The sequence below is a fragment of the Penicillium chrysogenum genome, assembly GCF_028827035.1.
Source record: "Penicillium chrysogenum strain IBT 35668 chromosome Unknown utg000001l_segment0_segment0, whole genome shotgun sequence".
Classification (NCBI taxonomy): domain Eukaryota; kingdom Fungi; phylum Ascomycota; class Eurotiomycetes; order Eurotiales; family Aspergillaceae; genus Penicillium; species Penicillium chrysogenum.
Window position 1 is genome coordinate 3,533,826 of NW_026622749.1, and position 25,218 is coordinate 3,559,043.

At 50.2% G+C, this 25,218-nt stretch overlaps 10 protein-coding genes across 10 annotated transcripts; 2 read left to right on the forward strand and 8 right to left on the reverse strand.

Moving 5' to 3' along the window:
• Positions 1–270: 270 nt before the first annotated feature.
• Positions 271–2,830, forward strand: somA (putative cAMP-dependent protein kinase pathway protein (Som1); the record flags this gene model as incomplete). Its single annotated transcript, XM_056707161.1, has 5 exons — positions 271–750; positions 809–957; positions 1,037–2,282; positions 2,339–2,599; positions 2,660–2,830. 5 exons carry the CDS (start codon positions 271–273, stop codon positions 2,828–2,830), a joined length of 2,307 nt encoding a protein of 768 aa, XP_056571463.1.
• Positions 2,831–4,224: 1,394 nt separating this feature from the next.
• N7489_001407 (uncharacterized protein) lies at positions 4,225–4,671 on the forward strand (the record flags this gene model as incomplete). The annotated part of the gene is made up of 1 exon (XM_056707162.1): positions 4,225–4,671. The coding sequence occupies one exon, from the start codon at positions 4,225–4,227 to the stop codon at positions 4,669–4,671; it is 447 nt and encodes a 148-aa protein (XP_056571464.1).
• Positions 4,672–6,948: 2,277 nt separating this feature from the next.
• On the reverse strand, positions 6,949–9,000 carry N7489_001408 (uncharacterized protein; the record flags this gene model as incomplete). The annotated part of the gene is made up of 1 exon (XM_056707163.1): positions 6,949–9,000. One exon carries the CDS (start codon positions 8,998–9,000, stop codon positions 6,949–6,951), a length of 2,052 nt encoding a protein of 683 aa, XP_056571465.1.
• A 1,081-nt stretch (positions 9,001–10,081) lies between these two features.
• On the reverse strand, positions 10,082–11,877 carry N7489_001409 (uncharacterized protein; the record flags this gene model as incomplete). The annotated part of the gene is made up of 3 exons (XM_056707164.1): positions 10,082–11,235; positions 11,433–11,476; positions 11,537–11,877. 3 exons carry the CDS (start codon positions 11,875–11,877, stop codon positions 10,082–10,084), a joined length of 1,539 nt encoding a protein of 512 aa, XP_056571466.1.
• A 1,572-nt stretch (positions 11,878–13,449) lies between these two features.
• On the reverse strand, positions 13,450–14,784 carry N7489_001410 (RNA-binding protein; the record flags this gene model as incomplete). Its single annotated transcript, XM_056707165.1, has 3 exons — positions 13,450–14,236; positions 14,292–14,438; positions 14,492–14,784. 3 exons carry the CDS (start codon positions 14,782–14,784, stop codon positions 13,450–13,452), a joined length of 1,227 nt encoding a protein of 408 aa, XP_056571467.1.
• A 56-nt stretch (positions 14,785–14,840) lies between these two features.
• N7489_001411 (uncharacterized protein) lies at positions 14,841–15,919 on the reverse strand (the record flags this gene model as incomplete). Its single annotated transcript, XM_056707166.1, is given in 3 exon segments — positions 14,841–14,923; positions 15,714–15,790; positions 15,810–15,919. 3 exon segments carry the CDS (start codon positions 15,917–15,919, stop codon positions 14,841–14,843), a joined length of 270 nt encoding a protein of 89 aa, XP_056571468.1.
• Positions 15,920–18,498: 2,579 nt separating this feature from the next.
• N7489_001412 (general transcription factor IIH subunit TFB6 family) lies at positions 18,499–19,493 on the reverse strand (the record flags this gene model as incomplete). Its single annotated transcript, XM_056707167.1, has 2 exons — positions 18,499–18,965; positions 19,100–19,493. The coding sequence occupies 2 exons, from the start codon at positions 19,491–19,493 to the stop codon at positions 18,499–18,501; spliced, it is 861 nt and encodes a 286-aa protein (XP_056571469.1).
• Positions 19,494–20,185: 692 nt separating this feature from the next.
• Positions 20,186–21,174, reverse strand: N7489_001413 (putative ribosomal small subunit assembly protein; the record flags this gene model as incomplete). The annotated part of the gene is made up of 2 exons (XM_056707168.1): positions 20,186–20,194; positions 20,257–21,174. The coding sequence occupies 2 exons, from the start codon at positions 21,172–21,174 to the stop codon at positions 20,186–20,188; spliced, it is 927 nt and encodes a 308-aa protein (XP_056571470.1).
• Positions 21,175–21,483: 309 nt separating this feature from the next.
• Positions 21,484–22,874, reverse strand: N7489_001414 (recombinase DMC1; the record flags this gene model as incomplete). The annotated part of the gene is made up of 7 exons (XM_056707169.1): positions 21,484–21,551; positions 21,604–21,766; positions 21,819–21,841; positions 21,907–22,334; positions 22,395–22,594; positions 22,667–22,759; positions 22,833–22,874. The coding sequence occupies 7 exons, from the start codon at positions 22,872–22,874 to the stop codon at positions 21,484–21,486; spliced, it is 1,017 nt and encodes a 338-aa protein (XP_056571471.1).
• Positions 22,875–23,645: 771 nt separating this feature from the next.
• Positions 23,646–24,683, reverse strand: gisB (putative zinc knuckle nucleic acid binding protein; the record flags this gene model as incomplete). Its single annotated transcript, XM_056707170.1, has 6 exons — positions 23,646–24,122; positions 24,186–24,304; positions 24,360–24,401; positions 24,457–24,468; positions 24,538–24,573; positions 24,629–24,683. 6 exons carry the CDS (start codon positions 24,681–24,683, stop codon positions 23,646–23,648), a joined length of 741 nt encoding a protein of 246 aa, XP_056571472.1.
• Positions 24,684–25,218: the final 535 nt, after the last annotated feature.

The window sequence follows — 25,218 nt, forward strand, 5'->3', positions numbered from 1 at the left end:
GTTATCCTGAACGCCCTCGTATTTTGCGATCATATAATCGTTTGATTCGCGCTGTTACTACACGCTTTGATCGGCCCTGCGAGCCTTCGATATTCCTTCGAAAGCGCTGACCGCTTTGCCTCCGCATCCATTCCCACGCGTCGCTTCTATCACCCCGCGTTAGGCTTGATAGCCTGAGACGGAGGTCGCGCGTCGGAAACTTCATATATCCGATTTGAAAATCTCACGATACCACAGGCAAGGGTGGCTGCAGTTCCACCGTTCGCCACCATGAACCAAATGAATGTCGGGATGAACCCCGGGGCTGGAGGCCCCGTGGGTGGAGTTCCTATGATCAACAACGGATCCACGGCTTCTCGTAACGACGGTACTATGAACAACCCCGACGTCATGATCAACAACCTCAACACGTATATCTATGATTACTTTTTGAAGCGTGGGTACCATGACTGCGCCCGCGCTCTCTTGCAAGATGAATCCATCAAACTCAATACCGACAACAACCCCAAGACGAGTCCCGGAAATCGGCGTGATGGGGACGTCAATGGCATGGACCCTGATGCTATGATGACCGATGGGAAGGATGGTGAGAAGATCAAGATTCCAGATGATCTCCCTCGTCCAAATCTTCCCAGCGAAAGCGCCTCCTCATTCCTCCTCGATTGGTTCAGCCTTTTCTGGGAGTTCTTCTGGGCTCAACGCAAGAAGGGAAACAGCAATGATATCAGGCAGTACCTTCAGCACAACCAGGTGTGTGAATAATCGTCTGTATCGAGGATGTCGATCATGGGCTAATCCTGAACTTTAGAACTTCATGCGTCTGCGAGAACAACAGCACAATCAATTCATGAGGCAGCAGCCCATGATGCCAGGCCAGATGAACCAGCTCCGGAGACAGAATGGCATGGTGCCTCCTAACCTGCAGAAAACAGTGCTGCAGAACAACACCACTGGACTGTATGCTCTATCTGGATATATTCTTCCCCATGCGGAGTGTTGAGTTGGGGGTGGACGTGCTGATCGGATTTTTTTCTAGCTCACAACAACAACAATTGGCGCAATACCAAAAGAACCAGCAACTGCAGATGATGCAGCAAATGCAACGTGACCCGGATATGGAAATGGCTGGACATCGGCCACAGTCACCAGCGTCGGCCGACAACGCCCCCTCGCCGTCGAAACGCCCACGTCTTGAAGGCGCTGTCAACGGACAGCAGCTGGCACCGAATGGTCGCGGACAGGGACAAGGAATGCCTGGACAGCCCAATCCGCAGGCTATAATGATGCAGAATGGAATGCAGAGGGGAATGACTCCGGCGCAATTCCAGCAGTTCCAGGGACAAGCTGCGCAACAGAAGAATATGCAGGTATATGCTCAAAACTTGGCCCTTCATCACTCTCGCTCAGCATCGAATTCCCAGGGTATCCCGAATGGTGGCATGATGAATCCCGGTGTTATGGCAAATCAGGCGGATCTGGTACCGATGCCGGATGGCCAAGGAATGTATCCTATGGCCGGTGGTCCTGAGTACTACGGTGCAAACGGTCAACTCGCCCAGGTCCGACCCGGTAATTTGCAGACACCTGGCAGTCAGCATGGTAACCATGCTCTTCAAGATTATCAGATGCAGCTTATGCTGCTTGAACAGCAGAATAAGCGGCGCTTGATGATGGCTCGTCAAGAGCAGGATAGCATGGCCCGCGCTGATGGCCAGCCCCCGATGCCCGGCCAGGGAGTTTTGCCGCCAGGCACTTCCCCGGGTAGCAGGGCGGGAACGTCCCCCAATCCTAGCGACCAAATGAAACGAGGCACGCCTAAGATGCCTCCGACTGGACTTCCCGGGTCGCCAAGCGCCGGCGACATGTCCCAGCGTGGATCACCTGGGTCCATGAACCTCAACGGTGCTCCGATGCCCCCAGACATGGCGGCTCAGTTCTTCCCAGGATCGAATATGCGACCTCCTAGTTCTAACCCTGCCTTCACTGGAGCTCAAATGGGGCAGCCGATTCCAGCCAATGCCGGCCAGCGTATGCCTAGTGGACAATGGCAGCCAGGGCAACCCCAGATGCCTCCGCAGCATTCACCTGCGAACCAGCCCCAGGCTGGAACCCCGCAGGAACGAAGCGCGATGCCTCCGCCTTCGGCGCCACCTATCACGGGTCCTAACGCTGGTCGTGGCCAACCGGCGTCACCTCAGACTGCTGGTAACGCGCCACCAACGCCCCAACAGGCTACCAAGGCCGCACCAAAGGGCAAGAAGGAAACCAAGGACACCCGCAAGGTTCGTATACCCCCAAATGGTGTTGTGATCTTTGTATCCGCTAACTTGAATTCAAGCGACCCAACAAGAAGCAAGCTGCCGCTGCTGCTGCCAGTGCGGCCGCAGGCGCGACTCCATCCACGGAAGCCGCAGAGCCACCGACCCCATCGACTCCTGTCACGCCGCAGCACCCTAACTCGTTCAATCCTAAGAATGGGGCGAATGGGGTGAACGGGCCAGCTCAACCGGCACAACCTACCTCGGCACCTGCTCCTCAGACCATGGTGCAGCCGCCCCCTGACCAACAGCAATCCTTCACTGACCTCAGCATTCCTGATGTATGTTCTTTCCACCTCCTATGTCTCCTACTAGTATGCATTTACTGACTCTTACCAAAGGCTTCCGCATTCAACCTTGACTTCAGCGCACTGGAAAATCCAGACATTCTGGAGAACTTTGACTTTGACACATTCCTCAACACGGATGCCGATGCCACTGGATTTGGGTTTGATCCCAGCATATCCTATTCGGGTGATGGTGTTGAGACAGGTGCTGGTGACAGCCTGTGAACGTGTAAAAGTCTTGACGGTCCTTCAGGTGCTTCACCTCCGATATACCCTTGTTTGTACATTTGATAATTGCTCTAGTGCGTTTTCGCGGATACTCGACCTGTTCTGTTTTCTTCTCTCCCAATTTATCTGGATATGTGTGTTTCTGCGCATGTGCTGTTGTGAGATTGGCGTTGGGTGTACCTTGTTCATCGCATCCTCTCCTGTTCCTTCCCCTTGCTCGTCCTAGGAAGCCAGCATCCTCCAACCGATACCAAGGGACTGCTTGGACGGGGCTCTTCTGTATTCGAGATTAGTGCACTGTGACCTACGAGTTTTCTTGGCTTCTCTTCCTTTCTTTCTATTATTACTATTATTACTTGTGGATGTGGTTACTTAATTCCTTGCTTTGCCTTGCCTGTACGGGCGACGTTGATACCTCTCAGTATGAAGTCCAGTTGCCTATGGCTGATCCAGTGCACTCTTATCCTTTCATTTCCAATGATTTGCTTTTCTTTTCTTTTTCTTTTCTTTTCTTTTCTTTGTCACTCATCTTCTTCCCTCTTTTGATCCATCTCGAACAATCTTCCAACGAATGCCGGCCGTTTTTTTCATTTCATTTTGTCTTTCACTACCAGTGTCGCTGGTAGTGGACTCTTTCCACCCCTCTACTTCTCCGCCAGGCATAGAGCCTGTGGTTTCCTCTTTCTTTTCTCTTTTTCTTCTCTCTACACTTTGCCTGTACTCTCGGATCAGACCCGGATATCCCCCCAACCAGCCCGTGTCATCACTGCAACCGGACACAGGAGTGACTACAAGGGGAAATGGGACATCAAAAAGGAATCAACTCAAAAGAATCAGGAATCTCGCGACTCTACTTGTTTGGTGACTGTTGGAGTTGGTGTATTGATGGGATGTGACCGGGTTGATATTGGATTTGGATATTCCCCTAGCAGATTCCAGGAGTTACGATGTCGTTATGGTTATGCGCTTCATGTTATTTTCTGGTCTCAAAATATGGATCTGAATTCATCTATGGACAGGTTCCTCCATTATTAAATCTCTCTCTAGTCTGTAGTCTCTACTAGTAGACAGTCTCTAGGGCTGATGGTGACAGTGTAAGTCAATTCAGTGGCCGTATCCCAATTCGGAGTCGGATTCACAGCCTGTCCCACGAGTTTACCTCTATTAAGTCTTTTCACGCAAACACATGCAAATCACCTAAGACACCTAAGACGCGTATGTCATGTTGATACTGGCCCTGCTACTTTCCCTAATTGGGAAGTCCCAGGCTTCACATATAAATTCCTCTCTTTTTCTTTCTTCTCTTCCTTTTCATCTTCCCTCTTCATCCTCTCTTCATCCTCTCCTTCCATCCCACGTCCCCCCATCCTCTTCTGTACCCTGCATTCTGTATGCCTTCCTCCTTCTTCCTTCCATCCATCCATCCCCAGTCCCCAGTCCCCAGTCCCCAGCCCTCTATCCTCTATCCTCTATCCTTCATCCTCCCATCCATTTCCATCCCCATCTCTCATCTCTCATCCCCTGTCCCATCCTCTGTCCCCGTCCCATCCTCTGTCCCTGTCCCCGTCCCATCCTCTGTCCCCGTCCCATCCTCTGTCCCTGTCCCATCGATGGCTCTGTCCCATCCTCTGTCCCTGTCCCTATCCCCGTCCCCGTCCTCCTATCCCCGTCCCCGTCCTCCTTCCCCCTCCATCTTCCATCTAGCCCGCGAAGAATACTCTTTGTTTGTTACCTTGCTGTCTCTCCCATTCTTCCCTGCTACCATGAAATACTGTTCCGCTCGCATGAAAATCGACAGTGCATCTGGGATATCTACGGTACGTCCATTCTGCACATGAGATGACGACTGGCTGACACTTTTGCTCACAAGGTACACTGTCTCGGTCTTCTGGCCTTTGGTTGGAAACAGGGCACGAGAGAAGCTCTTGGGACAACTCTCCAGGTCACATGTTCACTCAGAGGTTCCTGTCCTGGAGACTCCCACTATGGTATCTTCCCTGGGTGCCCAGTGAAGAGGATTCTGAGGGCATCCTTTGACTGAGACCACTGTGTGGTATCGTCCTAGAAGAGGTGCGTGATGGGCTCTGAGACCCACTGTGGTATCGACCCAGAGGATAACAGGGGTACTGGCGTCTGATTGCGCGCAAGCGTATCACGTCTTTGCGGAAGTGAAGGATGGGCTATCTGAGACCTGGCGCGGCCTCGTCCCAGAGGAGGAGGACTCCGACCGACCGCCGACCGCACTTCGACCTAGAGCAATCCGATCGACATCACTCCGAGGCAGGTACAGGGTTAGGATATAGGACGGTCGCCCACCGCGGGGTTATGACAAGGAGGCGCCCACCGGGGTGACCATCGTTCTACGAGATGGGAGGCGGAGGATATACACGGAGCAAGGATTCTAACGAATTCCTTGTGGCCATGACGCCACAAAACCCAAATCTTTGGAACTTTTTCACCAGAGACAGCACTCTGGTTTGTCCCATGAAGAGAACTCTGAGGGCATTTTCAAAAGCTTGATTCATTTTGAATCTCGCGACGGAGACTTACCTTATGTCTCTTGAATCTTTGAACCTTTTCGCTGGGAACAGCCCCCTGGCTCTAGATAGTATGAATCGATCATATTTTCCTCATTTGACTTCTTTCGTAGAGACTCTGTAACTAGTTTATTGATAGCCTTTTGTTGCCTTCACAGTGGGACTTTGGATGCCTCAAAAGGTTGAAGTTCTTCCAAACCTCAACTCTACAAGTTTCAGCTGCAAAGTTCTGCAAACCTGTAGAATTTGTCATATTGAAAGTGCAAATATACAAATATCAATAAAAGTAGGGAATTGATAACTATACGTATGCCCCTGTCTGAAAATTCAGTACCGCCTTCCGTATTGGGTACCGCTTTTACCTCGACACCTATATCAGCCCTACCGCCTCCTCACCGCCTCCGGGTCAAACTACCCCCCTAACACTGTAGGAGACAGCAGATACCTAAAATTTGTATGCAAACACATAGTAAAAATAAGTCACTTTTATCAGCCCCCAGACCCACACTATACAAACCCAGCACTATATCCAGCACTATACCCAGCACTATATACCAGACCCAGCACTAGACACAGCACATAGACCCAGCACATAGACCCAGCACATAGACCAGCACATAGACCCAGCGCTATACCCAGCACCCGGACCTAGCACCGAGTCGTAAGACGTGAATGTGGACGTGAAAGGGCCCAAAAACACGCGCCTCGAGGGTGAAAAGGATGAATATCAATATATCGAGTACACCAAGGCTTAGTACTAAGTCCACCAATGCATAATTCGATAGAAATGTACGATTTTTCCTGATCAAAATGCATGCCTTTTTACTATGTAAACTAGAATTCCTGTAGTGGTGGCAGAAAAAATGGCAGAAAACTCTACACTGGCAGAAAGTATGGCAGAATCTAGTGTCGCACCCGATTAAAAAAGCGGTGACTTAATTTTCAGGCAGGGGGTCCGTATATCAATTCCCTAAAAGTACTATGATACATGTGTTGAATTGCCAGAATGGTCCACAACTCCTGCAGGAAGTTCGAAGGTCCTAGGTGAACTTGGTACATATGTACTCTTAAGTCCCCTAAAGTGCTACGCAGGCTGTCCTTTGCTCTTGTCACAGTCAATACTTTGGAAAATCCCCTGGAAAGTGATTCATCGTAAATGTGACAATATGATCGATTCTACGTCCTTGGGGTGTCTATTTTGGTGGTCTTTTTGGTGGTCTTTCGAGATATCTTTCGAGGACTCTTTCGAGGCGTCTTCTCAATCATCTTTTTATATATATTTGTCGAGATATTTCCCTCGTGTGGCCAAGTACGCGTCCCGAGAGAGTTCCTTTGCACATGCCAAATACACCAGAGCCTCTCAATCCAATTACTTATGTCCTTTATGCTACAAAATCCACTATGGATGGTATGGTGGATGATGGGCCAGTAGACTAACATGTACGGGGTATAAAGAAAAGACTACAGGAAAACTACTTAATCAAAGACATTTCATTTGGTTCATACTCAATACAGGTTCTGTTATCATTTCATCGTCTCGACTGCCATCTCCACCGGGCATTCAAAGCAGCACAATCCTTACATCTCCTCTACGCAAGAACCGTCGGTAGTCACAGTGGGGTCTTCTGCGGCAGCCGCGTTTTGCTCTTGGCTGGCGGTGTTTGCATTGGTGGCAGGGATTGAAGCAGGCAGCAACGGGGCTCGGGCCACAACAGTGGCGTCAGAACGAGGTGCAGCACGGCGGGCCCTCTTCGGACGAGGGCCGGTGCTTGGTCCCGCGGATCCCTGACCGGCGTCCTTGTCCTTGTCTGCGCGGCTGTTTGGCTTGGGCCGGTATGTGCGCTTCAGAGACGCACGCTCAGAATTCTGAGGTGTCAAAGCGCCAGCGAGCCGAAGGGCGGGTCTGACGGGTCTGGGGTGCTGCAGATTGTCATCGTTAATCTGCTGGCGAGCAGGCATGACCTGGCGACGGCGCCAGGGAGGGGTGACAGAGAATTGGCGGGCAGCGGGCTGTGGGCTGCTAGTGACAGGAAGGCCTCCAGTCGAACTGGTGTTCAGTTGTTGCGGACGAGCAGAATATTGCTGGGCATGGGGCTGCTGAATACCACCAGAGGGAAACCTTCCAGCATTATCACGGCGCCACGGAGGGGTGACAGAAAACTGGCGAACAGCGGGTTGCTGGGAACCAACAGTAGTAATGGTTTCATTGGGAGGAGCAGGATATTGTTGAGCATGAGGCTCCTGAATACCACCAGAGGGAAACCTTCCAGCATTATCACGGCGCCACGGAGGGGTGACAGAAAACTGGCGAACAGCGGGTTGTCGCGCACCATCAATAGGGAAGCCTCCAACAGCAGTAGCGTGGACTTGCAGTCCGGGAGGGGGCGGGTATTGGTGGCCATTGGGCATACCAGCAGAAGCGAAGCCTCCAATAGAAGTAGCGTGGACTTGCAGTCCGGGAGGGGGCGGGTATTGGTGGCCATTGGGCATACCAGCAGAAGCGAAGCCTCCAATAGAAGTAGGATGGACTTGCAGTCCGGGAGGGGGCGGGTATTGGTGGCCATTGGGCATGCCAGCAGAAGCGAAGCCTCCAACAGGATTATTGTCCGACATCTGCCAACGGGGGACCGACGAAGCAGCAGGAGGTTGAACGTATTCAAGACCAGGCGGTCCGTGAGTAACAAACGGAGCGCCAAAAGCAGTGACATGCGCAGAACCCGCGCCATCTGGTGGCTGGGTCGAAGCAAAAGTTACGGTACCAGGCGGACAGCCCTGGGTGGTCATCAATCCAGGGATTATAGCTCGGACAGTGCGCTGCTGGCCCTGGTCATGACTGGTTTCGGTGGACAGCCCAGGTGGAGGGCTGGTGGGCGGAGGAACCCAAACCAGAGGAGCCAGCTCGCCAAGTCGCCAAATTCGCTGCGCAGGAGCAGCTCCCTGACCACTCGCAACATGGGTGCCAGCCATGGACTGGGTATGAATCGAGGCGCTGTTCTCGCTGTTCTGGGACATAGATGGCAAATCCGAGGCCAATGTCAATGGCGAAGGGGTGTTCAATTCATCATGGTGGTGAGCTGGACCAAGAACAGGTCGCACAGGTAGCTGAGTGACTGGGAGAGGAATGGACATGGACTCTCCAGCCTGTCGATCAGTAAGAGCAACAGGTGCAACAGGTGCCTGGATGTTTGCAACAGACAGGGCCCCGGAAGTTGCGACAGACTGCTGGCCAGCAGGGGCAGCAGGGGCGGACTGAACAACTGGTCCCTGGATGTTTGGAGCAGAAAGGGCCCCGGTTGCGACAGGCTGCTGGCCAACAGGGGCAGCAGGGTTGGCGGACTGAACAACTGGTCCCTGGATGTTTGGAGCAGAAAGGGCCCCGGTTGCGACAGGCTGCTGGCCAGCAGGGGCAGCAGGGGCGGACTGAACAACTGGTCCCTGGATGTTTGGAGCAGAAAGGGCCCCGGTTGCGACAGGCTGCTGGCCAGCAGGGGCAGCAGGAGGGTTGGCGGATTGAGCAACAGGAGAGCTGGGGGGTGTACCCAGGCCAGGAGGTCCAGCCGGGTTGGGAGGGGGAATAGGCGAGCTGGGAGGCGTGCCCATGCCAGGAAAGGCTTGCTCGTTATCAGACATTTTGTCCAGATACGAACAAGGGAGCAAATAAGAGTAAGAATGGATGTTTCTGAAGCAGACTCCTAAGACGCGGAGAACAAAGATGCACGAACCTGGGGGCAGTGCAGAAAGATGGACGAAGCAGGGAAGAGAAGGAAAAGAAGAGAAGAAGAGGAAGAGAGACAGGGACGAAGAAAAGGAAGCGAAGCATTTGCACGTGCCAGCCATGCCAACCAGGCAGATGAGAAGGCGGTTTGGTTATGAGAAGGCGGTTTGGTTGGCAGGGTGGTTAAGAAGGCACGAGGCTCCAACTGCCTTATGCCACACCATGTCCCCTGCCAGACATTCAACGGCGGTGGACATGCAATGGGGATGGACATCCCTCTATCATGTTTGAATAGGCAGTAATAGTATGGGCATTGCATGCATAGACCAATACATGTAGCGGAGTCGTATTAGTATAGATCCTTCGCAATGTCATGCAATATCATGCGGTGGAACATGCCTCGACTGAAGTTCGTATAGAACAATACCTATCACTCCACACAGTGAAAGGTATTCACCGAAGTTCGGATAAAGATGGTTCATTGTGAACTTCAGAGGCATATGAATTGAATTCATATAAAACAGTATGTTTGTTAATCTTGGTTAGTAGAAGTGTATCAATTGCTTGGGTCAAAAATTTGTACATTTACCTGTTGACTGCATAGACCGCATAGTAAAATGTTTGTTGCTCGAAGTTCGCATAAAGCATGCTTGTCGGCTTCAAACAGTGTAAGAGTATCGATTGAAGTTCGTATACAATAGTATACTTCTCAACTTCTACAACAAAATACGTAGAAATTGAACTTCGTAAAGAACGTATACCTGTCAAATTTGATCAGTAAAAGACGTATCAGTTCTTCGGATAGAGACATACATTTACCTGTTGACTCAAACGGTGTAAATGTATCATTTGAAGTTCGTATACTCCTCAACTTCAAAGTAACAAGTGCATTGCTTGAAGGTCGCATAAAAAATACATGCCTGTTTCTTGTTAAGACTCAACTAGAACAAATGAATGAGGTAGGTAAGTATAGGTTTGAAAAAGCACGATCAGGATCTACAGGACAGACTCATTTTCGTCCTGCGCGTTTTCGACGTCCTTCGTGTTGCGGTTTTCCTTCGTAGCTCCCTTACCCTTAGACTGCGCTTTCGGAGTATCCTGGTTGGCCTCCTTCTGGGTCCCCTTCTGGGCTTCTTTTTTGCTCCGAACTTTCTCGCTTGGGCTCGCCCCAAGCTTGGATGGAGTCAAATTCTTGGGCTCGCTCGATCCCGAAACATCACGGGTGCTTGGCTGTGATATCTCCCTGAGTGCGGATGCACGGCGACTTCGAGTCTTGTAGCTTGCAGATCGAGCTTCGGCTGCAGCAGAAGGCTTCGAGGCAGACATCGAGCTGGAGGGGGTATTGGAGGGTGCGCGAGTACCTGCAGGAGGCGCCTTCGTTGGTGTCAGAGCCTCTATCAGCTCATTATATTGTTCATCATCCAGACAGGAATTGATACTGGGCTGCTTGCTGTGTTCGTAGCTTATCCCAGTCATGCTAGATATAGCCCGGCTACTAGTCGATCCTGTGGAAGCATAATCTGGCATTGGGATATCCTCACGGGAGGAACGAGCACCACGCTGCCGCCATGCTGTATCATCAACGAAGGCATCCATGGCAGGTTCCACGATGTATGTATCCTGTGGCTCCCATCGAGGCTCTTGTGGATAGCCGTGCCATTGTGTGGACGGGATGGGAAACCCACGGTGAGGGGTCCAGGCATTGTAAGTTGATGGATTACTACCACTGTAAGTAGCTGTATTGCTGCTAGACTGGCTACTCGTGTTAGCGGTTATTGTAACTCGATGTTCGGGTCTGCTGCTGGGCTTGCTTGGCGAATGTCCATGGCCGCCATCGCCAGCTACCTTGGAGGTACCATATCTCGCTCCGTACCGGGATGCGTTCGGCATAGCAAGCCACATGTTGGGATTGGGCCAAGCAATGTCGGAGAACTCCAGCACATCTAGTGGTGCATGCTGGAAAGAGAAAACAATGACATGCTTGAATCGTTCGAACGGAGGCGAGCGATTGGGGCGAGAGAAACCTTCAGCAATGACAACCTTGATTCGGCCATGAGAGTCTCCGGCATCCCAATGCTTCTGCTGTAGTATTTCAGAATGAAAGGGAGGGAATCGAAGGGTGTCTTGGTTTCCATCCCGGTCAAGATCTGCTTGAACTTGTGAGAATCGGAATCAAAGAAAGAAAAAGAAGGAATGGACCATACTACAACTCAGATCTGTCAAATGAATGTCAGTAGCCATTCAAGCAGGATGTGCAAGGGAATAGGAATGGTCAATCACGACGGGGAATTTAAATTCGTTGGGATTGCGTTTCGCCGACGTAAGCGACGTAAGCGCATACACGTACCCATAACCTGTGGCCAACTAGTTCTTTGTCCATGTATACTACCTCTGCAAGACATTAGCACAATCGAAACAACATGCTGCGTACTTGGATCATGATTTACTCACGCAACAAAGACCCCATCAATGAATATCCGCGCCTCGAAGAGTAAAACGTCCTCTGGTTCCATATTGGACTCGATCTGTACACTAGGGCGTGGCTTCTCCCAACTATGAATTGAGACTTGGAATGGGCTGTCTTTGGGTAGACTCGGGATGAAGGTCGTGAGGACTGGCAGCTGATTAAAAAGTCCTGGGTCGGGATGGTGTGCATGATGGCCAAGGAAGACTTCGTTGTGCAAATAGGGCGAGTCTTTGTCCTTGGTCACGAAGCATTGTGTCTTGAACTCTTGGATAGGCACCTTCGAACCCCCAGCGAAAAGAAGGACATCCCAGTTTCTGTAGCGCATGGTGGCGTGAAGAGTAAGAAGGGGATAACCCTCGAGATACAAAGTTACTCATGTCGAAGTTGCAAAGGCGGTATAGTTATACTGTAGAAATAGGAAGTCGTGGAGGCGGTCTACTTGTCGTTGTTGCCATCGAGTCTACACTACATCCATACATGTCCACGGCAATATTTTATCGATAAGAAGGCGGTGACGGTGACTGAAAACACTTGACTACCTAGGTAGTTACCTAGCTAGTTACTAACAACCACAGAGATAGAATTAAAATAGTAAAAATAGAGCGAAAAGGAGTAGAAACCTTGATAACTGGCGTATTCTACGTACTGGGCGGGCTCTGCGCAGGCCGGGTGTGTTCACTTGTTAGTAGGTAGGAATATTTAGGGGTCAAAGGTGGAAGTGCTGGGGCTTTAAATATTCATGAAACGCCACTGTAGCATTGCTCGATGGTTATACATGAAGAAAGCCCTAACCAGCTATGTGATCTGCCATATGTGAGATCAGTAATGACCATTTAAAATGCACCTCCGAAGAGCATGCTATTTGGGGTCCAGTGTTCAGAACTTGCACGGTTTACAATAATCCAAAAACATTATCTCAGAACTGATCCAGTTCAAATCCTAGCCCTAACCCAGTGGACTCCGAAGACATCACGACCGAAGACATCACGATAGCAGTAGCAGACATCAATACAGCAAGAGAACCACCAGGACCAATTACTAGAGCAACCAGGTATGCTCGAGTCCATTGGAATGGAACCTCCACCTATGGGACCAGCCACAGGGGCAATGTTTATATAGGTAGATCCAGAAGCAAAGGGCCAACAATACAATACCAGCAAATGGAGAGCTTGACGGCAGTAGCGCAATGCAAACACCAAACGAGCGTACAGGACATTATTGCATACGATCACAAGGAATTTAGAATCGACAAACGCTGAGGCGCACGAGAGAAACACGTGTTGTACAAGCCGGCAATCAGTCTTAACAGGGAAGAGACAAGGGTAAAAAAAGGCACAACGCAAAATTCTCAAAGCGAACATAATTCAATTTAGCTGCTTGAAGAAGAGAAAAAAAAAAAAAGGGAAACAAAGGAAATAAGGTGGTAACGGTGGGGGAAATGGAACTTTTCGCAGAATGCCTGCCCAAGGAGTATAAGGGAAAAAGAAGCGCATGACAATTCGGACTTCCATTACACGCAGACAAAGACCCATTGGCGGGAAAACCCGATAGCGTAAGGCAGAGACACATCGAAAATAGATAAAGAAAAATAAAATACGAAAAAGGCCGCAAAGGAGGAGGAAGGGGGGTAAAAAAAAGGAAAGATACATAAGAACAAGACAGATCAGAAAGGGGATAAAGCTCAGATCTTGCTAAGGTAATAGCGCTCACGTGAAAAGGAAATGCGTAGCACAGGAGACAAATGCTCATCAAGAGCTATAGCCTTGGCCAAGAAACCAGGGAACGAATTTGTTATGACACAATAGAATCATCATTGGAATGACACAAATAACTCCTGCTGGTGCTTTCAATCAAAGGGAAACGCTTACTGGAAGAGTGTGTCAGCCGACCGCCTGCTTCACATTTGATCCGGGATCGGGCTGCCAGGGTGATCGCTCACCTTCATGGGGGCAAATCCGCCATACTGGTGGGCCGGGGGCATGCCCATGGAGGGGTACATGGGAGGCGGCGGGGGAGCAGGGCGGTAGGGGCTGCCAGCGGGGCCGGAGTTGTTCTGGGAACGGCCCCAGCTCAGACGCACGCGGGAGTTGCCAATGGGGTAGCCCTGCATCTGGTTGATGGCCATCTCAGCAGCGTGGCGCTGGACAAATTGGACGAAACCACAGCCCTTTCCAGGGGGAATCTTGACGTAGGTAATTTCTCCGAAGCCCTGGAAGAAAGAGCGGAGCTCATCCTCGGTGACGTAGCCGGACAGGCCACCAACGAAGACAGTGGTGTTGTTGGGGTCTGTGAACTGGTTCATGGGCTGGGGAGCACCGTAGAAGGGCATAGGAGGGCCACCCATGGGAGGGTACATGCCCGCAGGACCGGGCATACCCATGGCAGCACCACCGTTGCCGCCAACACCGGGACCTTTGTTCTTGGGGGTAGCGGTGGAGATACGCATAGGGCGGTTGCCACAGTAGACACCCTGCATCTCGGTGAGAGCACGCTGCTGGTCGTTCTCGTCAGAGAAGCGAACGAAGCCGTAGCCGCGGGACATGCCGCTGATGGGGTCGGTCATGATCTTCGCAGACTTGCAAGAGGGGAAGCGGCTCTGGAAGAGGGAGACGAGGACGTATTCGTTCACCTCAGGGCCGAGGTCACCAACGAAGATGGAGTACTCGGGGCCACGGTCGTCACGGCTGGGACGGGTCAGTTTTAATAGCCGGGAGGAAATAGACTGAGATTCTCGCTTACCTGCGATCAGCGAGACCGCCACCGGTAGCCCAGTTGAGCTTGAAGACTCGGTTGGTGTTAGGCATGGGGGTGCCGTTCAGAGAAAGGGCCTTGGCAGCGGCGGCAGGAGAAGCGAAGTCGACGAAGCAGTATCCAGCATTGCTCCTACTACCCACATTAGAAACAATCTTGGAGTTCAAATGATAATTACGGTGTCTTACCCAGAGAACTTGTCACGGATCATCTTGACGTTGACCTGCTCACCCATCTGGAACCAAAGGTTGCGGATGAAGTTCTCGTCGATCCAGGGCTCGAGCTCACCCATCCAGAGGGTGGTCTTGCCATCGGCACCCTGCTGGGGGACGGGAGCGGCATTGGGCTCACCAGGAGGAGGGCCCTGGAACTGAGCGGCAGAGGGGTCGGCCTGGCCGGTCATGGTGGTGTCAACAGGAGCCGGGGCGCCAGCGGCGGCAGGATCCTGCTGGGGGAAGTTTTCGTAGCCGTTGTAAGACATGGTTGCAAGAATCAAAGTCCGGAAAGTCGACGTAAGAATATAAGATGGCTGAGCGACTAGAACTTCGTGGAGTCGTTAAGGAAAGACCGGCGTGAGATCAAGTCGTAACGAACCCAAGCAAAGAGACGGGCGTGAAAGGCTAGTGAAGGTATAAAGTTAGATTATATCAACCTTCGTTTGAAATCGAGGCAGATCTGCACAGGCGCAAGTAAAGAAAAGGAAGTGAGAAGTGAAAAGCAGACAAAGGCGACCAATCAATGCGAGTGAATAAAAGACCGGAAAGGAAGAAAGAAAAAAAAAGGCCGGGTAGGCAGCAATTTGCAGGTGTTTATTTAGGCGCATATATGATTCTGAGCCTCGAAAAATGGTGCCGGAAATCGCCAAGACCAGCGCTTCGGGCAGCATCGCATCTCACGATGGTAGCTATGATCGGAGGGTGGATTGGCCGAAGACGAACAATCGAAGGGCCAAAATCGGATGCGCGATACGAAAATGGACTTGTTTCCACTAGGATGCTAGGCGATTATCATGCGTCGGCCGTTTCCGTCGTCCCAGTCTGATGTCCGAATGCGACCGTCCACCCTCTCGATCCAACATAATTTTCGAACAATTCGGGCATCTAGATCTGACCGATTTCCCACACTGGCGATGGCTTTGAGGTTGGGGTGTGTGCGACCGGTAGATAATCGGCTATCCCGAAGTGCTGGTCAAGGCGCAGGCATCGATCCGTAGGCGAATCACCATATTAAAATCGTGGAGAACCCTGCAAAGAAGCTTGCGATCTAGGGCTAATATGCGCCGCGCTGCGCCAGTTGATATGTATGGGGAGGCAAAATTCGGGTTCCATTCAAATGATGAAAGAGGCTTGGGCCAAGATGCGATATGCGACAGAAAAGACTTAAACCAACTTACCTAGATTCGAGGAAAACCTGGGAAAACACTGAAAATGCGCGAGGCAAAAAAAGAGTAATCGGCAACAAGGGAGGAAAAGCAGAACTCCCGATAACTAAACAGAAAATTGAAACCGAGATCTTCGAACAATAAGAAAAGGGAGGGGAAGGTAGGAGGGGAAAAGAAGAAAATGAAGAATTGGAAATCTCGCGAGATGAAGAGAGAGGGGAAGTGGGAAACGCATTACGTGAGTCGATGTATGGTATGGGTATTACGAGGTATCGTATGTTTCGTTCCAGAGAAGTATGTAGTTCTAGTACTATTTGTAGTTGTAGGTAGAATATGTATACTAGAATATGGATATAAAACCTCTTTACATATATACGTTTTATATATCAGTATCAATAGTACAGATCTAATAGTCGTATGTACACTTTAACCGGTAGTGCAGACTGCCTTACCTCCGATCAGAACCCTTTTCTTTATCTGAGGCAGGTACAGACCCAATGTATAAAAACCACCTACATAATACTTATATATACTATCTGTCCCCAGATTCCTGTCAACGCTGCATGATATCAGTCATGCGGGGGCTTGCTAGATTCTTCATCGTTCCAGGATCCCGGGAAGCCCGGGAGAATTTGAAGATGATACATCATAGCCTCTGACCCGAGGTCTATAGCCAAAGTTCTTTGCCGATGATCGACCCTAACCATTTTAGTATCGGCTCCTCCACCTTTCCGTATGCTTGGAGACAGCAAACATGCAGGTCAAAGGAAAAAAATGTTCTAATCAAAATCTGAACAAATCTCGGTGAAAGACAGAAGCACAAGGGGCAGGAAGCCCCAATGCATGAAATCTGCAAGGACCTGTCGCCGTCCTCGCAATGTGACTTGTCCACCCATCAGGTCCGTGTGGGCCTCTCCCGGAGGTCATCGTCATATGCTGAGTAAGAGTATGGAGTACGGAGTACGGAGTAGGCGGAGCAGGATCAGGTACCTGTTGGGTACAATTCACATGTAGTGGCTAATGGATCTGATATCTCATATTATATGTGAAATTAGGGCTATCCTAGCATATCCAGGGATATATTATAGATAATGTAGGGAGTGCATTATTATGTCCGATATCATCCATCCACAGTGCAAAGTACAACATAGTAAGAAAGAGAACGTTGGGAGAGAACAGACGCCACCGAACCATGGAACCAGCAGCCCCATACGGTAATCCCATTTCCACAATACGGCAAGGTTCAGATACCCGACTAGCTGCAGCCCTGGAGCTGAACGTCTAGAGAGCATACGGAGGAGAGAGCTCCCGGTCTTCTCGAAGCAAGGTTCTCTAATCCATGTCCTAGACTGCCCTAATCCGCAAGCAAGGACTTCTCAAAATGATTTCCTCTCGCCCCCTTCATATTCCAGGATACGTCAGCCGCGCATGTCCGGTCATGAAAGAAAACCAGAAAAATAGCCGTCAAAGAGAAATGGAAATAAAATAAAAAGGCTCCATCAGAACCATGGGAGGCTTCTTATGCGGGATTTCTGTTCTTATTGGCCGGGCTTGGGGGCCGCTCGTATTGAAATTACGAGCAGAGATTTCACTCCATTGCTTATAAGGTTCACTTTACACGGTACGCGACGCGTTTTTTTGGATTGAATTACCATGGTCTAGTGACATAGTTTCTACTATGTTGTATACTGTGTACTCATATTCTATATTTCATATGGAAGGGGTTGCAAGGGATGATATTCATAAAAGTGGGATGGTTTCGGATCTAACCCCTCTGCTCGATGGAAATAAGCTAATCCAACCCTTGCATGGTAAGACACGGCAGACTGGGAGGCCATGTACGGAGTACAACATAGTTCTTTAGATTTAATAAGGTGTACATATTAGTAGCCCTAACCAATTAACCTCTATAGACTGCTCCAACGTACATAAGTCATCCTACTATATGTTGTACCTATAACTCGGTTCTAGCAAGATCCAGTAGTCAGACTCATATTCCAATCCAAATCATAAATTACACGAACCATGGAATCAAAGCAACTCGTTCCCACCATCGGAATTATCATCCAAAACACATATACATATGTATCCCTTTTAACATAACAGGCCTACTATATTCTTTGCTTTCACGTGGAGAAGTAAAAAAGGTCAAAGCATGTCCAACTACATCGTATATGTATACGATGTACATCCAGACTATACAACATAGCCCTTCTGACATACTACTGGTCATTGCAGCCCCCAAGCTGCGCAGCCCCAGGCCACTAGCTGGCTCCGATAGCCCCCACTTTCAGGGCTCACATCCACTTAGTTCACTCCATTCTGGCCAAAGAGAGTGCCAGCCTTGTCTATGTCTGATACCTGAATTCAAGGTACGGGAACACTTACTGTATACTCGATTACTTCGTTACCGATTCAGCCGGCATTTGCGAGTTAATAATCTCGACCATTTTTTTGCCTGGACCCCACTAGCTCTTCTTCTTTATGTTTCGGTCCAGATTTTTCCTTTCATTATGAGCTAGAAGTTTCTGGAAGAAATATCGGGATCCATAGTGATATCACTACAATATCAAGTAAAATATCTACTACTATGTACAAATGGAATATAAATTGGAGTGGGACTTTCTTTCTCCAGAACTATATCACTATTTTATGTGTGGCCTGAGCGTCTGCCTCGTTAGGTATAATTGGACGTACACCGACGTAATGGCGAGAAATCCGAAATCCGTTCTAAAAATATCCTCTTCAACATTCAATAGTTGGAGCCGCACAGGCAAAAGAAATAGATCAGGCAACAGAATACAAAATATACAATTACAAACAGTTAAACTCATCCATCCCACCTTCGCCCGAAGGATCCTGCTCCGCAAGCAACATAAGACTCTTCTCGTAAACCCGCGTAGCCTCCAACATCCACGGCTCATCGACCTCATCGCCACTCTCCTCATCCTCGTCATCCCCATAACCATAACCATTGGCATTAACAGCAGCGGCATTACCTCTGTCATTCGACTTCGCCAAACAAGAAAAGACTTGATGTCTAGTCCTCTCGGCCAAGCTCCGGATACGCACTTTCTGCGTCTCTGTCACAAGAGACTGGCCCGCCTGCGCGCCTGGGAGAGCGGCGCCGGTAAGTGGGTGTGTGCTTGTGCACAAGGCTGCGAAGACGCAGTCGAGCTTGTGGAAGATGTTTAGGGTTGGTGGGGCATCGAAGGGGAAGCCCGGCAGGGAGGTCTGGGTTAGGCCTGCTAGGGTTATGAGGGCTTCGGTTTGGATTGCCGCTGGGTGGATCAGTTAGTAATTTATATATACAAGAATGAGATGAAGAAAAAGAAAGAAGAAAGTAAAGATAATATATAGCAATATATGATCTTCACTTCTACAACATAGTGCATGTATAAAATATTAAACTCACGTGTTGCTGACGCCCAGAGCGTGTTAACCAGACCCTCCACATCCGCAGCAAGCTCTTTGAAGCTCTCATACCTGCGTTCCGAAGCGGGTGTATCCGGTGCGTCCATGCCCATGTCGGATTTCATTTTGCGGTACGTGACTCTCTCTATACCGGTGCTGATTTGGCCTCGGAGCTGAGTCTCTTCCTCGGAGCCAGACGGGATGGGTTGGCTTCGCTGCTGCGGGAGTGATAGAGTTGGAGTCCATTGTGGTCGCGGGGTTGAGGGGATGTTTATTGCGATGTCTGTCTCTTCCCTGTTTCTGGGTCTGCTTGGGAGGGACATTGGGACATCCTCGAACTCGACATCGGAGTCGGAGTCCCTATCTTGCTCATCCTTGATTGAGGCGGGGGGCATCTTGAGGCTTTTTCTTTCTTTTGATATAGGGCTGTTTGTGCAGGATATATTGTGCAGGATATATCGCGGAAGCTCACTTTGCCACAGACGCTTAGAGAATGTAGTTTAGCTCAGAGTACTATCACATAACGCAGCCCAATGCAGCCACTGGTCTCCGATCGTCTCAAATCGTTCTATACGGTGGCGGAGCTATTAATCCCATCCATAGTCAGACGTACAGTTTCTCCAGAGGTGGGATGTAATGCCAAGCCTTGGTCTGTGCGGGATATCCGGAATCAGAGCTATCTACGGATTCAATATGTTACGGAGGATACGGACAATTTGAACTACACACATATATATAGTTGAATCATAACTATTGAGATTGAAATAACATATATGTATGTCTCTAACCTAACTTGAAGCGCAATTAGCAGATGCAACACCAAGAAGCACAATAAATCCCAACAAAGTTATGTATGAACTCCAGTTCAGAAGGCGAGAAGATATGAATATGCTGGTGTTTGCAGTCATGGTATAACAGCGGGCAAAGCGCGTTTCGCTACTATGGCCCCAGCGTGTTCATCCTCGGAGCGAACATAACAAAAGAAGAACGAAAAGCCAAAACTCACATGTACATAGGACACCACCTCGAACCTTTTATCCTACCAGCGAAAAAAGACACCCAAAACGCCATGCTATCGTGTACCAGATCATTCAGGCTATATAAGAAGTCAGCACCACTCCCAAAGACCAACCGAACAAGCGAGAGAGAAAAACTTACTCGAATCTTCCCCTTCCGGGCCTTAATCTCCGCCAACTTCTTCTTATCCTCATCAAAGCGCCTAAGCAGCTGATTCTGTCTCTCCTTCCTCTTCTCCCGAGACTGGAACCGATAGAAGTCCTCAAGTCCCTCAGCCTTCTTCTTCTGCTTCTCAACAAGCTCCCTCATCTCCTCCTCCCTCGCCACAGAATTCAATTTCGGTCCATGCGAAACAGTAACGAATCCATCCTCATCCGGTACAGCAAGACGCTTGTGATCCTCGCGCTTGCGCGCCTCAGACACCTGAGTAAACGTAGTCATGAACTCATTCACGGTCCGCAGCAGCGCGCCCCGATCAGGGTACTGCATGCGCTCGTGCGCGACATACCGATTCAATCCGAGGGCGGGGATCCGGTCAGTCGGCAGGCCGTCGCCCCAGATGATGGTGGTGCCGCGCTTGGAGGCCTTGGAGGCGGCTTTCAGGCTGGTTTCCATGCTGGGCTTGTCGGCGAAGATGACGACTGCGTGGGCGCCGCTCTTTTGGAGCTTGCGGTCCCAGGTTGATGGGATGTTGATGTCATCTAGGTAGCGTTCGTAGTCGTCGGCGGTTACGCGCTTGCGCTTCTTTTTGGAGTGGGTTAGGTTTGTTTCTGTGGTTGTTGCCACGGCGCGCTTTTTGGTCTGCACATCTTCGAATTGGACTCTTTCTACACGGCCGGCGGCGAGTTGTGTGCCGAAGAGGTGGCGGAGGTGGGCTTCTGTGGTGTCGATTGGGACGTTGACGAGGAAGAGGGAGCGGGTGGAATCTGGGTCTGGGATTCGGGGCTCGTGTGGTCGGAGGTAGAGGTAGTGTGTTGCGGGATAAGGGAAGAGCGGGGTTGTTGGGAGCTGCAGGGGAAGGGTGGTGTACCCTTCTACCTGCACGGATTCGCTCTTCATTTTGAATGGAGGTTTGATTCCTAGAATGTTGCGTTGATTGAGCTGAACTTTTTCTGCAGTTTTGCTCTTGGCACAGAATTTTGCCGGTTTGTCAGAGCGATGGTGTAGGCGGTGAACTTCATAGTTAGGGCTTCGACTACAACATACATCGACAAATATCACTTGGACTGTTTGGTATTATAGCCTATTATCTATGGTATAAATTGACTAAGGGGTATAATAATATCGCAGCATCAAATCTGATACATCGTGAAAATCGTGATTGCCGAGCATTCCTCCCAAGATCGATATATCTTGACCGCACCACCTTCAAGCCTTCTCAGGATCATTGATCCCGCCATTCGTAATAACATAGATTGCTTCACGTTCAGCGCAGTCTTAGAAGGAGTCAGAGCAGTGATAGGCCCCAAAATAGATTGAAGTACTCACCAGGGGAATCCTGAATCTTGGCCACTCTCTCATCACCACGACCCTTCCGAAGGAGCACACGAGTAGTGGAAGCATGAGCAAGAACATGTCCACCGACTGGCTTGCGACCATCAGCTCCAGCAAAGAGAGCACTAGCACCAGGGTCACTCTGGACCTGGTTTGTCTGAACCGAAGTGTGAGCCACAACACTTCGAAACATACAAGATCGCACTCACCATCAAGACACAGACGTTAAATTCTGCAAGTCAAACCAAATCAGTCTAAGCAACCGAAACACCAACAGCACAGAACCATAAATCTCACCTTCGGCCATATGGGCCAGTTTCATCAAAAACTGATTCAACTTCTGCTGACGATCCGCCAATTCCCCACGTCCACAATAATCAACCCGAAAACAGTTCATGATGCTATCAATAACAAGCAACCGATACTCGCCACCCACAAATGCCTGAGAAAGCGTATTCAGCAACTCGAGCTGGTGCTCGCTGTTCAGCGCACGCGCATAGGAAATATTCTCCTGCGCGGTATCGGGATCAAGTCCGAACCGTTCTGCGATTTGAGCAATGCGCTCGGGCCGGAACGTGCCCTCTGTGTCGATGTAGGCGACTCTGCCGGCTGCACCGCCTAATTCTTTGGGTAGTTGCGCGACTACGGACATCGTGTGTGATAATTGTGTTTTGCCGCAGCGGAATTCACCGAAGACTTCGCTGATGCTCATGCTCTGAAAGCCACTGGGATGGTGTTAGATGGGTTTGAATAGCCTTTATGTCTTAAACCGGTATTGTACTCACCCGTTCAGGATTGCGTCAAATTGCTTGCTGCCGGTTGAGATGCGGACGACTTTCTTGCGCTGGTGGTGGAGTTCCATTGCTGTGATGAAACCCGATGCTGTGGGAAGGCATTTCTGAATGGCTTCTTTGACTTTCTCGACCTTGACTTCGCTGAAGCCTTTGATTTTCAAGAGAGTTTTGCGGGTGGCGCCGTGAACGGACTGGATGAGTGGTTAGATGGCATGGGTTTGGACTGTGCTTGGGGATGAGGTAATTAGGGTTAAGACACTGACAGCAATGGTGTAAAACCCGTTAGCCTTCAGCTTGGTGATGTCGGCTGCGCCAATGCCATGGGCTTGGATGCCGTCGATATCTAGAATGAAGTTCTGCAATTTTAGACCATTTACTGGTTAGATTGGCAGCTCTCGGACGTGCGTGGGGACTGGGGATTAATTGTACCTCATCATCGTCGAATTCATCACTTCCAACGGAGCCCGGCATCTTGATGGGATCAACTGGAGATGGCTATGTGAAGATGACTGATGGGGGAGAGTGTAGAGGGAACAAGAGATGTGAAGGGAGACTCGACTCGACCTGGGTGTTCGAGGTCACGGGTTCAGACTGTTACCAAACACTGAACGCACCGCATCTATACACTACAAGAAGCAGACGATTGAGATATTTCTTTATTAGACTCTCGAAATGTTCTCAGGACTCTTCCCATCTGGAAGTCCTCTTTCCACATAGTTGCAACGGTCCCCGAATCTAATTCCCCTCAGCTTCAACATATCCTCTCATTGCCACACTTCATCTCCTCGTTCTCTCCTTGGCCCCATTCAGGAAAACCGCAACCAAGAGTCGATTGAAAACCAAGAAAGATAATCCATGAGAATAGACAACAGACGCCAATCGTAAGACTTGAGAAAGTCAAGTCGAGTGTGACTTTGCGAAAAACAAAACCAAAAAGAACTTTTTCTGTTTGTTCGTCGTATACATGATAGGGTGATAAAACAAAGTTAAGTAAAAAAGAACAAGTTCCAAAAGGGGGTAAAAAAGGGAAATCAAAAGTTGTTTTTTTTAAGGTCCAGAACCAGACCCCGTTCCCCAAAACAGAGGGTGTGAATTTAAATATATGCAAAGGAAGAAATGGCGGAGAGAAGAGACCGATCGAGGTGTAGGGAAAGTGACCGTAATACAGAATCAAGGAAGAAAAGGAACTCCAGGCATTCCTCCAATGGCGGATGCATAGTGGAGAGACGGGACTGAACACACTTAAGCGATGGCAGGAGTAGGAGCCGCAGCAGGGACAGTATCAGAGGTAGTCTCAACAGCGACCACAGCAGGGGTAGCCGCGACGACGGGGACAGCGGCAACGGGGGCAGCGTCAACGGCAGCAACCGGAGCAGCGGCACCCTCGTTGGTAGGGCAGTCGCGGGAGATGTGGCCAGCCTGGGCGCACTTGTAGCAGACCTTGCCGGCGGAGCTGAGGGGGCCACCGTTGGGCGCGGTGCAGTCACGCGAGATGTGGCCGAGCTTGCCGCAGGCGTAGCACTTCATGGCCTGAGCCTGGCAGTCACGGGCGAAGTGGTTGGGACCACCGCACTTGTAGCAGGTTGCGGCGCGGGGGTAGCCGCTGAATCCACCGCGGAATCCACCCTGGAAACCGCCGCGAGCACCGGCACCGCGACCAGCGGCGGGACCGGTAGGGGGAGCACCAGCTCCGGCAGCAGTGGGGTTGGTGCAGTTGCGCTAGTGTGGGGTTAATAGCTGGTCTGAAGGGTCCAAGACCCGGGCTTGGGGTTGGAGACTTACGGCAAGATGGCCGGGCTGGTTGCAGTTGTAGCAGCGGCCGTTGGCACCGCCGTTCAGGCGCAGGGTGGGGCAGTCAGCCTGGACGTGGCCGAGGCCCTGGCAGTTGTAGCACTGCTTGGCTGGATGGTGTTAACAGACTGTAATGGCGGGAGGTGGTATCGAGTGATCGCTTACTCTCGGTGGTACGGGGCAGAGGGCAGGCGCTCGACTCGTGACCTATATGACGACTTAGAAGCTTGTTTTGAGTACTATAACTCATAGTCGAACATACCGGGCTGCTTGCCTGTGAGATGAGATGAATTAGTACCCAAGCACGATAAGAGTAGGACCTCTCGGGGAGATATTCACGTACAGTTGTAGCAGAGGCGCTCGGTGGAAGAGCAGACCTCTACCGAGGAATTAGTTCGACCCCAGATATACCAAGCTCTTCCAGTTATACTAACCAGCATAGTGGCCAATAGTGCCACACTTGTAGCATGCGCGACGAGACAACATCATTCTGGCGATAATCTATCCATCTCGAGTCAGCCCGGTGCTGGGGTCATGGTTGATATAGCTCCGTCGATAAGCAGCGTCTTCCCCTCCATTGTCGGGATTGTCGAATTTAGCGTCATAACCATATGTCTGTTGCTTTGACTCCGATTCCAGTGTATATATCCGACGTTGTCCGAGTCCAGCACAATCGCATCGGCTGCGATCTCAAAAATTTCAGTCGAAAGAGGGGAAGACGTAGATCGGCGGGGGAGAGCACGAGCTCGAACGGGCGCAAAGCGAAATGCGAAATGCGAAACCACTTTATCTCACTCACCCTCACAGTAACTCTTTCAGATCCTTGTCAAAATCTATAACCCTTTTGGTCAGCTTTTTGAGAACCTTTGGAGAAAAGTAGGCACGTTCTGACAGGCCACTCGGAAAAGTGGGACATGAGGGAACCACACAGAAAAAAAAAAAAAAAAAGGGCAAAAACAACAAGAGATATAGAAAAAGAAGAAATGGAAATAACTCACTCTCAACAACTTCAATAACCTCTCAA